This window comes from Scyliorhinus canicula, chromosome 4 (assembly GCF_902713615.1).
Source record: "Scyliorhinus canicula chromosome 4, sScyCan1.1, whole genome shotgun sequence".
Classification (NCBI taxonomy): domain Eukaryota; kingdom Metazoa; phylum Chordata; class Chondrichthyes; order Carcharhiniformes; family Scyliorhinidae; genus Scyliorhinus; species Scyliorhinus canicula.
This window is the reverse complement of record NC_052149.1, coordinates 135,628,777-135,642,079: the sequence shown is the minus strand read 5'-3', so window position 1 is coordinate 135,642,079 and position 13,303 is coordinate 135,628,777. Positions and strand designations below refer to the sequence as shown.

At 43.3% G+C, this 13,303-nt stretch overlaps 1 protein-coding gene across 1 annotated transcript in view; it reads right to left on the bottom strand.

Moving 5' to 3' along the window:
- LOC119965026 (ran-binding protein 17-like) overlaps positions 1–13,303 on the bottom strand; it is a 1,262,848-nt gene that overhangs the window by 954,321 nt on the left and 295,224 nt on the right. Inside the window, exon 9 of the mRNA XM_038795235.1 lies at positions 1,745–1,864. Within this exon, the coding sequence (XP_038651163.1) occupies positions 1,745–1,864 (120 nt within the window). The remainder of the gene's footprint in view (positions 1–1,744; positions 1,865–13,303) is intronic.

Here is a 13,303-nt window from a genome sequence, read left to right as displayed (position 1 = left end):
CATAGAATCCCTACAGTGCAGAAGGAGGCCGCTCGGCCCATTGAGTCTGCACCTGCCCTTGGAAAGAGCACCTCAGCTAAGCCTACACCACCACCCTATCCTCGCAACCCACCAACCCCATCTAACCTTTTTGACACTCGGGGGCAATTTATCACGGCCAATCCATCTAACCTGGGCACCTCTGGATTGTGGGAGGAACCCGAAGTACCCGGAGGAACGCCACGCAGACACGGGGAGAAAGTGCAAACTCCACACAGACAGTCACCCGAGGCTGGAATTGAAACCGGGACACTGGAGCTGTGATAAGGGAGCCTCCAAACACCAGCCTGAGAAACCCCAGAGCACCAGTCCGGGGACAACACTGACTTTCCGTTACAACTGTTTCCAACATCCTTTACCATCCCAGAAACAATCACCACGGTTGGGAACGTTAGTGAAGAGGGTCCTGGGGCACTATCTGATGCGTGTAACACACGTGCTGTATCAAGTGGAGGTAGGAACCCCTGAGGGGGCGAACGGTCGGACAACACCCCGACCCCAGGGACTAACTGCCATCCAGATGGGTCTCGGGCTTCTGGAAAGGGCGGTCCCATCGATAATGGAGATGTAGATACAGAACTAGGGCTAAATCAGGGGCTGTCAGCAATCACCCAGCACCTGCAGGTGCAGCTGGAGGAGTCTGACCGCCAGCAGAGGTAGGAGGCAGTGCTGACCATGCGTGCAACCCAACACCGCACAGGTGGCATCTGCCATCTGGTGAGGTGGGGGCACCCATATGGCCGGTGTCATTCTGCGCAACCACAGGCCACTGTGGGTAGCCACGATGGCTACCTTGCAGGAAGCAGCAATGAAGGCCTGTGTCTCGACACCCGCATTCTAAGGGAACCACCCCCGGCCCTGGCAGGTGCTCCCCCCCCGGCTGTTGATATGCCAAAAGCGTTTACTGTACATGTGGAGTGGAATACATTCATGCCACTATCGAGGCACAGAAGCATGGCATTCTGTTGGGCGCCTGGCGGTGGCAACAATTTCCGGCTCACGCACGATTCTATGCCCAAGCGTGTTTCGCGATTCCGGCGTCACTGGATGGAGAATCCTGCCCATTATATTTGTCTTCCTACTCAGATGCTATACCTGCATATTATTGTTTTGTGATTCATGTGCCAGGACAGCCAGATCCCTATGAACCTAAAAGTTCTACTATCTCACTCCACTTAAATAATTTTCTGCTTTCTATTCTTCCTGCTAAAATTGTGCACATTTTCCCACATTCTACACCATCTGCCAAACTTTTGCCCACTCACTTAACTTTTATCCCTTTGTGCCCTCTTCACAACCTTCTTTACAACCTATTTTTTGTATCATCAGCAAATTTAGCAATCATACATTCAGTCCCTTCAACCAAATAATTGGTATAGTTTGTGAGTAGTTGAGGCCCAGCTCTGATCCATCCTTGCTCTGTCCGTCTACGCGTCAAGCTATGCAATGGATTTTGGTCAGATTCTCCAGAAGGGAAAGATATTGTTGCAGTACAATTGAGACAATGTAATATTTGAAGATGGCAGCTCAGCGGCAGTAACAATACAACAAATGGCTGCCCATTAAACTTTACCTTAAATCCTGAATCATTTGTATTGAAGGCCGAATTTCATGTGTTCCAATAGTAGCAATATTTCAAAGCATTTGAAATTTCATTATCACTGAATTCTAAAAATATGTGGTACCAGATTTCTTAAATCAGTACCTGAGGATTTTCAAGTATTCTCCGCACCCCTTTCATGAGGCAAGTAAGGAATGTCGCTCTTTCTGTGTTGTTGAACAGTGACCTCCTCACCGAAGCAAGTTGTGCTAAACAAGAAAGTACCTGGAAAATAATGGAACAGTGTGATATAGTTTGAGACTAAATCTCAACAAAGAGTAAACACTTCCCCTGTTTTTGGTGTTCTTGGAACAACTGGATATCAATTAATACCCAGTACAGTGGAATTTATTTACAATCAAATTACGTATCTAAATTTGCCATCTGTGAGGAGGGAAATCTTCCATCACCAAATGGCAACTTACTTATAGAAATTAAACCTTCAGTGTCGCGATAATTTACAATTAATTCCCTGTTCCCTTTCCCTAACAGAATGACAAGCTGCATATCAGTGAACATCAGAATTCAAGACCTCCACTCAACAACAGCAAGAATAGAAAACACTTGTTTACAGTTTACATATGTGAAGATCTGTTATTATTATTATTGTCAATACCATTGCTAGCCCGAATCAAATTGAATTTTTCCACTTTGTATAGAACCACTGCCCTCTCCAACATTTCTCCCCCAACTAATATAACTTGGGTGGCACAGTAGCACAAGGGTGAGCACTGTTGCTTCACAGCGCCAGGGTCCCAGGTTCGATTCCCGTCTTGGGTCACTGTCTCTGCAGAGTCTGCACGTTCTCCCTGTGTCTGCATGGGTTTCCTCCAGGTGCTCCAGTTTCCTCCCACAAATCCTGAAAGATGTGCTGTTAGGTGAATTGGACATTCTGAATTCTCCCTCTGTGTACCCGAACAGGCGTTGGAGAGTGGCGACGAGGAGATTTTCACAGTAACTTCATTGCAGTATTAATGTAAACCTACTTGTGACAATAATAAAGATTATTATTAAGATTATTAAAATAGATTAACACAAATTCAATCCTGTTTGTTCCTTGTCAAATCTTGCTGTGTGAAAAGTGACCAAATTGGTTGCTACATAACTGAACATCAAAAGGAGTTAATTGATTGTGAAATACTACCGATGAGCTGCTAAACAAATGCAAGTCATTTCTGTCCAGTTTCCCCAGAGTTCCAAGCATCGGTTGCACCAAACTACAGAGTTTGAGTGGGGGTTTCAAGAAACGGGCAGGCCAATCAGTATGGAATCAGGACACAATTGTATAAATTCAGTAACTCTTGGCAGAGACAAGAGCAGACAGAAGCTTTTGCTGTTCTCCAGACATCCAATAAACTCTGTTTCCTGGGGGCATCAGTCACGATTAGCACAGACTAGTCATATCCTTAATTGAAGAAAGCTCCACCCATGCCTGATTGAATTAGTTTTCTCTCAAGGATGTAGAAAAAATAGCTTGGAGGCTTGGGGGTAAACTGCGAGCTTTAGTCTGGACAAGTTGGTGTCAAAAAATAAATTTGTCACCATTCTAAAATAGGGAGGGAAAAATCACAAACTGAGTGACATGAAAATATGCAAAAAATAATTGAAATAAACAAGCAATCATTCTACATGCTCCATATTTACTGCATACAATTGCAGGCTATTATAATGAGTGAACAACCATGTGAGCAATAATCTATTGGCCACCTGCACTTGAAGAATCCTTCACAAAGTGAAAGGGTGAAAAACCAACAGGCTTGCCAAATGGCAAATTCTTAAAGGCAGAAAACTAGTAATGAGAACCTGTTACTTCAGTTCAGTCAATCAATAAATACAAGGATGCTTGATATATGAATTGTGGAAAGGGAGGAGTCACACAGTTCGCACACAAAACATTCAATTGATCATTATGCAACTGCATATAACTTTCGTCAAAGCAGTCATCCAGATTTGAAATGTTAGCTCCCTTTTCTCTCCACGGATGCTGCCAGACCTGGTGAGATAGTCCAGTATTTTGTGTCATATTCCAGCATCCGCAGTAATTTATTTTTTATGTATAAATACTCTGTCTTTTCTATGATCCGAGAGCTGGCAAGCTTAGCTCCCCTGTTGCAGCTGGAGTAAAGTTCTTGGACTGAAACTGTGGTCAGGTCAGTTGGGGAGTGAGGTACACTACAGACGAAAACTCCCGCAACAAAATGGCATGAGGATGGGATCCGCCACGCAAGTTGTGAATTCAGGGTTACGGTTTTGTGAGTATTATCTATTATTTGAGGATACTGCCCGACAGGCACTGTCAGGCTAGATCAGCACTGAATAAAAGGCAGATCCGTACCCAGGGGCCAGGCTACTGTGAAAGTGTGAGGGGATGTCCCAGGGACTTTGGTGAGGGCTATAATCTTGTGGAGGGGGATTAATCGCGAGATTAGTCTCAAAAATCCGGGTTTCGCGATGGCGGCGAGTGCTGACAAAGCTGAGCTTGAGTGCGAAAACAAGGATGGGTTCCTGCGAACCCTCCACTGCATGTAGGAATTAATGGGAGACTCAGGCAATTGACAAGGCAGACAAAGACATTGTGAACACAACAAAGTTGATGCTTCCACAAAGTTTAACCCCATGGCTATCAGTCTAGTGGCAGCTGTAGAGACCACCTAAAATGGGGGCGACCGCTTTGAACGGCACAGTAGCACAGTGATTAGTATTGTTTCATCACAGCCAGGGTTCCAGGTTCGATTCTCAGCTTGGGTCACTGTGTGTGCGGAGTTTGCACGTTCTCCCTGTGTCTGCGTGGGTTTCCTCTGGGTGCTCCGGTTTCCTCCCACAAGTCCTCAAAGACGTGCTGTTAGGTAATTTGGATATTCTGAATTCTCCCTCCATGCAATGAAATGAAATGAAAATCGCTTATTGTCACAAGTAGGCTTCAAATGAAGTTACTGTGAAAAGCCCCTAGTCAACACATTCCGGCGCCTGTTCGGGAGGCTGGTAAGGGAATTGAACCGTGCTGCTGGCCTGCCTTGGTCTGCTTTAAAAGCCACTTAAGAGGGAGAGGCAACCGACCCCACCCCGTACAGATGGCCCCTTTCAAATGATAGTGAAAGCACTACGTGAACAGACCCAAATAAGGAATGTCAAAACAGTGCCTTCACTATTGCAGAGAGACAAATATTATAACAAAATTGTTAAAATAAGGAATTAATTAAATCGTAAATGAAGTACAAGCTTGTGTTAAACAATTCTTGAATTCAGTTCTGAGTCAAATCAAGCTTGCGGCTCGGCAGCAATCCAATTTGAACTTTTCAAAACAAGTTAAAACTGAACTGTTAAGATTTCTTTAAATCTTAGTGAAGTAACAAAATTGAAATTGGTTCAATAGAAAATAAAAGGACATGTTAAAAAAAGCATTTCAGCAGGCAATTGATTTGTTTTAAATTGCCCAGAAACTTGTGTGTCCATATTACTTGATATGAGATTAATTGTGGATTTAAGGGAACTCAATTACATCAATTAAAGGTGGAAATTTTAACCATACTCTAAAGGAATTTGGAACAAATGAGAGAATTTTATTATCTTATCAAAATCACCCCCAGACAGAGAACAAAGATTTTGCAGGTGGTAATGTGTTTGGGTGAGAATGCTTTTGATATTGGCGGGATTTACCGGCTGTTCACACTGACGGGATATATTCCAGACTTATGACGGCGCATGGGTTTCCCAGAGACGAGGGGTACAGTCAACGGGAAATCCTGTTGACAACAGCAGGACCAGTAAATCCTGCTGGCAGGCCACCCGTGCTGCCGAAAAACACGTGGCGGGTTGATCGGTAAATCCCGCCCTTTGAATCAACATAGAATAAGAGATGCCTATAAAATCAGGCATTGGAATAAGATCAGTTGTAATGAAGGAGGTTCCATTTTTTAAGCAAATGATTGTGAGTTTGGAGTGTTTTGTCTCTTCAGGAATCTGTAGCTGTGAGAGTATGCTGATTCCAGGAATTAACTGCTTGAAATTTACAAGCTGTGAGAATCTGTGTGTTTTGTTTCTTTTATGTGGATTTTCGTAGATATGTTTTATTGTTGTTTTGGACGACATTTGTTAAGGTTTATCTTTCTGTGGAATTAACCGCGAGTTTTTAATTACAGACATTCTGGAAGTTTACAACAGAACCACAAGGATGTTTAACTAACTCATTATGGTCATTGTTGCTCGTGTATGAATGATATTTGTGTGTTGCCTGTTTCAAGTTTTAATGTTTTCTGTCTGATGCTGCGATTTTTGAGATCATAGTTTAAGGGATTTAGGTCAAACAGCGACAAAGGGAAGTGTAATGAACAAAACTTTCTTTTCGAAGGTTATCAACCTGGATTCATGTTTTACTGGCCTGAAGCATGATTCCAGGATATTTTTGGTAAACATGTGGGAATGTTAATCTGGACACAAATTCACACTGTGGTGATATGCATCTATGTATGACCTCTGACCAGCAGTGGCGTTAGAGATCTATCACGTGACTTGAGATACCCACCAGTTGGTAGTAAGTCACACAAGAAGATAGTCACACTGAAGAGTAGCTCCAGGAGAATTCACTGAATTCATTTAGTAGCCATTGTCTGTATTACAGTTTGTTATCTTTCCATACATTTGTTAATAAATCATCTTTCTAGTCAAAGAACTATATGTTCTGTGTACATCATTATAATGGTTATATCACAGAACACAACACACACATGTTAGAATTAGATCATTTTGACTTTTGGTGGCTGCCATGGAATAGGTGGCCAAGCATAAGGTGGCTCTTACGAGGGAACAAGCGGTCCTAGATCTTGTCCTGTGTAATGAGACAGGGTTGATTCATGATCTCATAGTTAGGAATCCTCTCAGAAGGAGCGATCACAATATGGTGGAATTTAAAATACAGATGGAGGGTGAGAAGGTAAAATCAAATACTCATGTTTTGTGCTTAAACAAAGGAGATTACAATGGGATTTGAGAAGAACTAGCTAAGGTAGACTGGGAGCAAAGACTTTATGGTGGAACAGTTGAGGAACAATGGAGAACCTTCCAAGCGATTTTTCACAGTGCTCAGCAAAGGTTTATACCAACAAAAAGGAGGACAGTAGAAAGAAGGAAAATCGACCGTGGATATTCTAAGGAAATAAGGGAGAGTATCAAATTGAAGGAAAAAGCATACAAAGTGGCAAAGATTAGTAGGAGACTAGAGGACTGGGAAATCTTTAGGGGGCAACAGAAAGCTACTAAAAAAAGCTATAAAGAAGAGTAAGACAGATTATGAGAGTAAACTTGGTCAGAATATAAAAACAGATAGTAAAAGTTTCTCCAAATATATAAAACAAAAAAGAGTGGCTAAGGTAAATATTGGTCCTTTAGAGAATGAAAGGGGAGTTTTAATAATGGGAGATGAGGAAATGGCTGAGGAACTGAACAGGTTTTTTGGGTCGGTCTTCACAGTGGAAGACACAAATAACATGCCAATGATTGATAGAAATGAGGCTATGACAGGTGAGGACCTTGAGATGATTGTTTTCACTAAGGTGGTAGTGATGGGCAAGTTAATGGGGCTAAAGGTAGACAGGTCCCCTGGCCCTGATGGAATGCATCCCAGAGTGCTAAAAGAGATGGCTAGGGAAATCGCAAATGCACTCGTGATAATTTACCAAAATTCACTAGACTCTGGGGTGGTCCCGGCGGATTGGAAATTAGCAAACGTGACACCACTGCTTAAAAAAGGAGGTAGGCAGAAAGCGGGTAATTATAGGCCAGTGAACTTAACTTCGGTAGTAGGGACGATGCTGGAATCTATCATGAAGGAAGAAATAGCAAGGCATCTGGAAAAAAATTGTCCCATTGACAGACGCAGCATGGGTTCATAAAGGGCAGGTCGTGCCTAACTAATTTAGTAGAATTTTTTGAGGACATTACCAGTGCGGTAGATAGCGGGGAGCCAATGGATGTGGTATATCTGGATTTCCAGAAAGCCTTTGACAAGGTGCCACACAAAAGGTTGCTGCATAAGATAAAGATGCATGGCATTAAGGGTAAAGTAATAACATGGATAGAGGATTGGTTAATTAATAGAAAGCAAAGAGTGGGGATTAATGGGTGTTTCTCTGGTTGGCAATCAGTAGCTAGTGGTGTCCCTCAGGGATCAGTGTTGGGCCCTCAATTGTTCACAATTTACATAGATGATTTGGAGTTGGGGACCAAGGGCAATATGTCCAAGTGTGCAGACGATACTAAGATGAGTGGTAAAGCGAAAAGTGCAGAGGATACCGGAAGTCTGCAGAGGGATTTGGATAGGTTAAGTGAATGGGCTTGGGTCTGGCAGATGGAATACAATGTTGACAAATGTGAGGTTATCCATTTTGGTAGGAATAACAGCAAACGGGATTATTATTTAAATGGTAAAATATTAAAACATGCTGCTGTGCAGAGAGACCTGGGTCTGCTAGTGCATGAGTAGCAGAAAGTTGGTTTACAGGTGCAACAGGTGATTAAGAAGGCAAATGGAATTTTGTCCTTCATTGCTAGAGGGATGGAGTTTAAGACTAGGGAGGTTATGCTGCAATTGTATAAGAACTAGGAGCAGGAGTAGGCCATCTGGCCCCTCGAGCCTGCTCCGCCATTCAATTAGATCATGGCTGATCTTTTGTGGACTTAGCTCCACTTTCCGGCCCGAACACCATAACCCTTAATCCCTTTATTCTTCAAAAAACTATCTATCTTTACCTTAAAAACACGTAATGAAGGAGCCTCAACTGCTTCACTGGGCAAGGAATTCCATAGATTCACAACCCTTTGGGTGAAGAAGTTCCTCCTAAACTCAGTCCTAAATCTACTTCCCCTTATTTTGAGGCTATGCCCCCTAGTTCTGCTGTCACCCGCCAGTGGAAACAACCTGCCCGCATCTATCCTATCTATTCCCTTCATAATTTTAAATGTTTCTATAAGATCCCCCCTCATCCTTCTAAATTCCAACGAGTACAGTCCCAGTCTACTCAACCTCTCCTCATAATCCAACCCCTTCAGCTCTGGGATTAACCTAGTGAATCTCCTCTGCACACCCTCCAGTGCCAGTACGTCCTTTCTCAAGTAAGGAGACCAAAACTGAACACAATACTCCAGGTGTGGCCGCACTAACACCTTATACAATTGCAACATAACCTCCCTAGTCTTAAACTCCATCCCTCTAGCAATGAAGGACAAAATTCCATTTGCCTTCTTAATCACCTGTTGCACTTGTAAACCAACCTTCTGTGACTCATGCACTAGCACACCCAAGTCTCTCTGAACAGCGGCATGCTTTAATATTTTATCGTTTAAATAATAATCCCGTTTGCTGTTATTCCTACCAAAATGGATAACCTCACATTTGTCAACATTGTATTCCATCTGCCAGACCCGAGCCCATTCACTTAACCTATCCAAATCCCTCTGCAGACTTCCAGTATCCTCTGCACTTTTCGCTTTACCACTCATCTTAGTGTCATCTGCAAACTTGGACACATTGCCCTTGGTCCCCAACTCCAAATCATCTATGTAAATTGTGAACAATTGTGGGCCCAACACGGATCCCTGAGGGACACCACTAGCTACTGATTGCCAACCAGAGAAACACCCATTTATCCCAACTCTTTGCTTTCTATTTTTTTTTTTATATTAGAGGATTGGTTAATTAATAGAAAGCAATTAACATAAGGTGTTAGTGGGGCCACACCTGGAGTATTGTGTTCAGTTTTGGTCTCCTTAACTGAGAAAAGACGTACTGGCACTGGAGGGTGTGCAGGGGAGATTCACTAGGTTAACCCCAGAGCTGAAGGGGTTGGATTACGAGGAGAGGTTGAGTAGACTGGGACTGTACTCATTGGAATTTAGAAGGATGCGGGGGGATCTTATAGAAACATATAAAATTATTAAGGGAATAGATAGGATAGATGCGGGCAGGTTGTTTCCACTGGCGGGTGAAAGCAGAACTAGGGGGCATAGCCTCAAAATAAGGGGAAGTAGATTTAGGACTGAGTTTAGGAGGAACTTCTTCACCCAAAGGGTTGTGAATCTATGGAATTCCTTGCCCAGTGAAGCAGTTGAGGCTCCTTCATTAAATGTTTTTCAGATAAAGATAGATAGTTTTTGAAGAATAAAGGGATTAAGGGTTATGGTGTTCGGGCCGGAAAGTGGAGCTGAGTCCACAAAAGATCAGCCATGATCTAATTGAATGGCGGAGCAGGCTCGAGGGGCCAGATGGCCTACTCCTGCTCCTAGTTCTTCTGTTCTTATCCGAAGGAAGACTTTAAGGTCTTTTCTGCCCAATTCGCAAGATCGTTAAAAAGTTAAAAAAAACTGCAGGCATGCGGCAACAGCCTTTCCACTGTAGCGGGAATGTCGAAACACAGCAAATCAAGGAGCAAAGAGAACTCCTCAGATCAGGAGAATACACAAGGTGATGGATAGCGGTTAGCACTATGGCTTCACAGCACCAGGGTCCCAGGTTCCGTTCCCGGTTTAGGTCACTGTCTGTGCAAAGTCTGCACATTCTCCCCGTGTCTTCCGGGTGCACCGGTTTTTTCCCACAGTCCGGAAAGACATGCTGTTTGGTGAATTGGACATTCTGAATTCTCCCTCTGTGACTCGAACAGGCACCAGAATGTGGCGACTGGGGGATTTTCACAGTAACTTCATTGCAGTGTTAATGTTAGCCTACTTGGGACAATAAAGATTATTTTTATTGTGAAGAAAAAAAAATGGTGATGGCCCTGTGGTCGACACAACAGCAGAAGGAATTTATTTCAGCTGAATTCAGGATGCAGAGATTGGCGGCCTTGGGAGGACCTTGCGAGGGCTGTGGAACCAATAAAAATGATCCAGAGCAGAGTCTGGAGTCACAGAGGGCGACGATCCAGAAGGCTGAAGAATCAGTGGCCGATCACGAGGATCAGATTGTCTCTTTAGAGGCCAAGGTGATGGTAATGGCGCAGAAAAAGCTGCAGAAAAAAGCTGACGACCAAGGAAACCGCTCTTGCAGGCAGAACCCAAGGATCGTGGGTCTACCTGTAGGCACCAATGGTGTGACTGCTACAGAATTTGTGGCCAAAAGGTTTGCAAAGGAATGTTTGACCGCCCGCCCTCCTGAAATGGATCAAACTCATTGGTCACTGGGGAAAAAACCAAAAGCAGCTGAATGGCCACGTGCTATCATTGTGAGGCTGCACTGATACCTTGACAAGGAGGAGAACCTAAAATGGGCCAAGGAGACTCGTAAATGTTCCTGGGAAGGCCACACAGTCCATATCTTCCAGGGCCTGAGAGCAGAGTTGGTCAAGAGAAGGACTAGTTTTAATAAAGCCAAAGCTATTCTTTTTAAGAACAAAATTCAATTTGTCATGTTATATGCGGCTCATTTGTGGGTAACATATGGCAGGAAAGAACATTACTTTGACACGCAGGAGGAGACGGATAAATTTATAAAAGATCATGGTTTGGGGGATGCATGACGACCCTTGTCCTCGGGTGGGTTTACCTATTATTCACTTAATACTGACTATATGTACTTATATATTCTTGGAGTGTTTGCTGTAGTTTTTCTTATTCATGCTGCACTGTTTATATATAATCATACAGCCTTATAGTATTCACTGTTATTGTTATTCACTTTTCACCGTTGACACGTAGTTGAAATGTTTTGCAAATTTTTCCGCCTCATGTTCAAGGTATTAATATTAGAGACCAAAATAGAAAATGCTGGATATGCTCCCCCCACCCCCGACATCTACATCTGTCACATCTTACCCTCTGCTTTTAGTTTCTCTGCTGTTTGGCCTTTCACGCCTTTTATTCTTTTTGGGGACTGCGATTCGCACTCCTTTCCTTTAGTTTCTGTGGCTATGACTCATCTTTCCCTCACCTTACAATATAAATATCTCCCAATTTCTATGCATTTTAGCATTGACAAAGGGTCATCTGGACTCGAAACGTTAGCTCTTTTCTCTCCTTATAGATGCTGCCAGACCTGCTGAGATTTTCCAGCATTTTTTCTTTTGGTTTTAGATTCCAGCATCCACAATAATTTGCTTTTATGAATATTAGAGGCCTTAAATGTATTTGGAGTTTGGTTGGATACGTTGGCGGGGGGGCTTTGAAATATTGGTTTTAATGCAAAGCATAATCCTCCGCCATTTTCACCAACTCCAGCGTTATGCCACCACCAAATGCCCTTAAATTTGGCGAGTCTACTACTGTTGCAGGCAGGGCGTTCCACACCCCTACTACTCGCTGAGTAAAGAAACTGCCTCTGACATCTGTCCTATATCTACCACCCCTCAATTTAAAGCTATGTCCCCTCGTGTTGGACATCTTCCATGCTTAACATCCAACTCCCAAAACACTCATTCCAGGTTAAGCAGCGTTTCACTTGCACCTCTTTCAATTTTGTCTACTGCATTTGCTGCTCCCAATGTGGTTTCCTCTATATCGGAGAGACCAAGCATAGGCTGGGTGATCGCTTTGCTGAGCACCCTTGGTCTGTGCGCATTCAGGACCCTGACCTTCCTGTTGCTTGCCATTTTAACACAAGACTCTGCTCCCATGCCCACATGTCTGTTCTTGGCCTGCTGCAATGTTCCAGTGAAGCTCAATGCAAACTGAGGAACAGCATCTCATCTTCCGGTTAGGCACGCTATAGCCTTCAGGTCTCAACATCCAATTCAACTTCAGATGATTAGCTCTACCCCACCTCAATCCCTTTGTTTCTATTTAATTTTAACTGTCTTTTACCGTTTATGTTTTTCTTTACATATACATTCTCCATTCTCCCCCCCCCCCCCCCCCCCCCCTTATCTTATCCAAAAAAAATAACTTTGACAAAGGATCATCTGGACTCGAAATGTTAGCTCTTTTCTCTCCCAGATGCTGCCAGACCTGCTAGATTTTCCAGCATTTTCTCTTTTGGATAGAAAACTGGTTGGCAGACAGGAAACAAACAGTAGGAATAAAGGGGTCCTTTTCAAATTAGCAGGCAGTGACTGGTGGAGTGCTGCAGGGTTCAGTACTGGAATCCCAGCTATTCACAATATGTCTTAATGATTGAAATGAGGGAACAAAATGTAATATCTCCAAATTTGCAGAAGATAAAGTTAGGTGTGAGGGTGAGCTGTGAGGAGGATGCAGCAGGACAAGTTCAGTGAGCAGGCGAATGCATGGCAGATGCAGTATAATTTGGATAAGGCTATCCGCTTTGGTACTAAAAACAGAAAGGATGGCAGACTATAGTCTGAATGGCCATAAATTAGAGAGGAGAATATGCAATGAAACCTGGGTGTCCTAGTTACTAGTCGCTGAAGGCAAGCATGCAGATACAGCAGGCGGTAAAGAAGGCAAATGGTATGTGGCCTTCATAGAGAGCGGATTTGAGCACAGAAGCAGGGATGTATTGTTGCAATTATACAGGAACTGGATGTGGCCACATCTGGAATATTGTGTGCAATTCTGATCTCCTTATCTGAGGAAAGATGGTCTTGCTCTAGAGAGGGAGTGCAGCAAAGGTTTACCAGACTGATTCCTGGGATGGCAGGACAGACGTATGAGGAGAGATTGAGTCGGTTAGCATTTTTTGGACTTCAGGAAAATGAGGGGGATTTATAGAAATCTACAAAA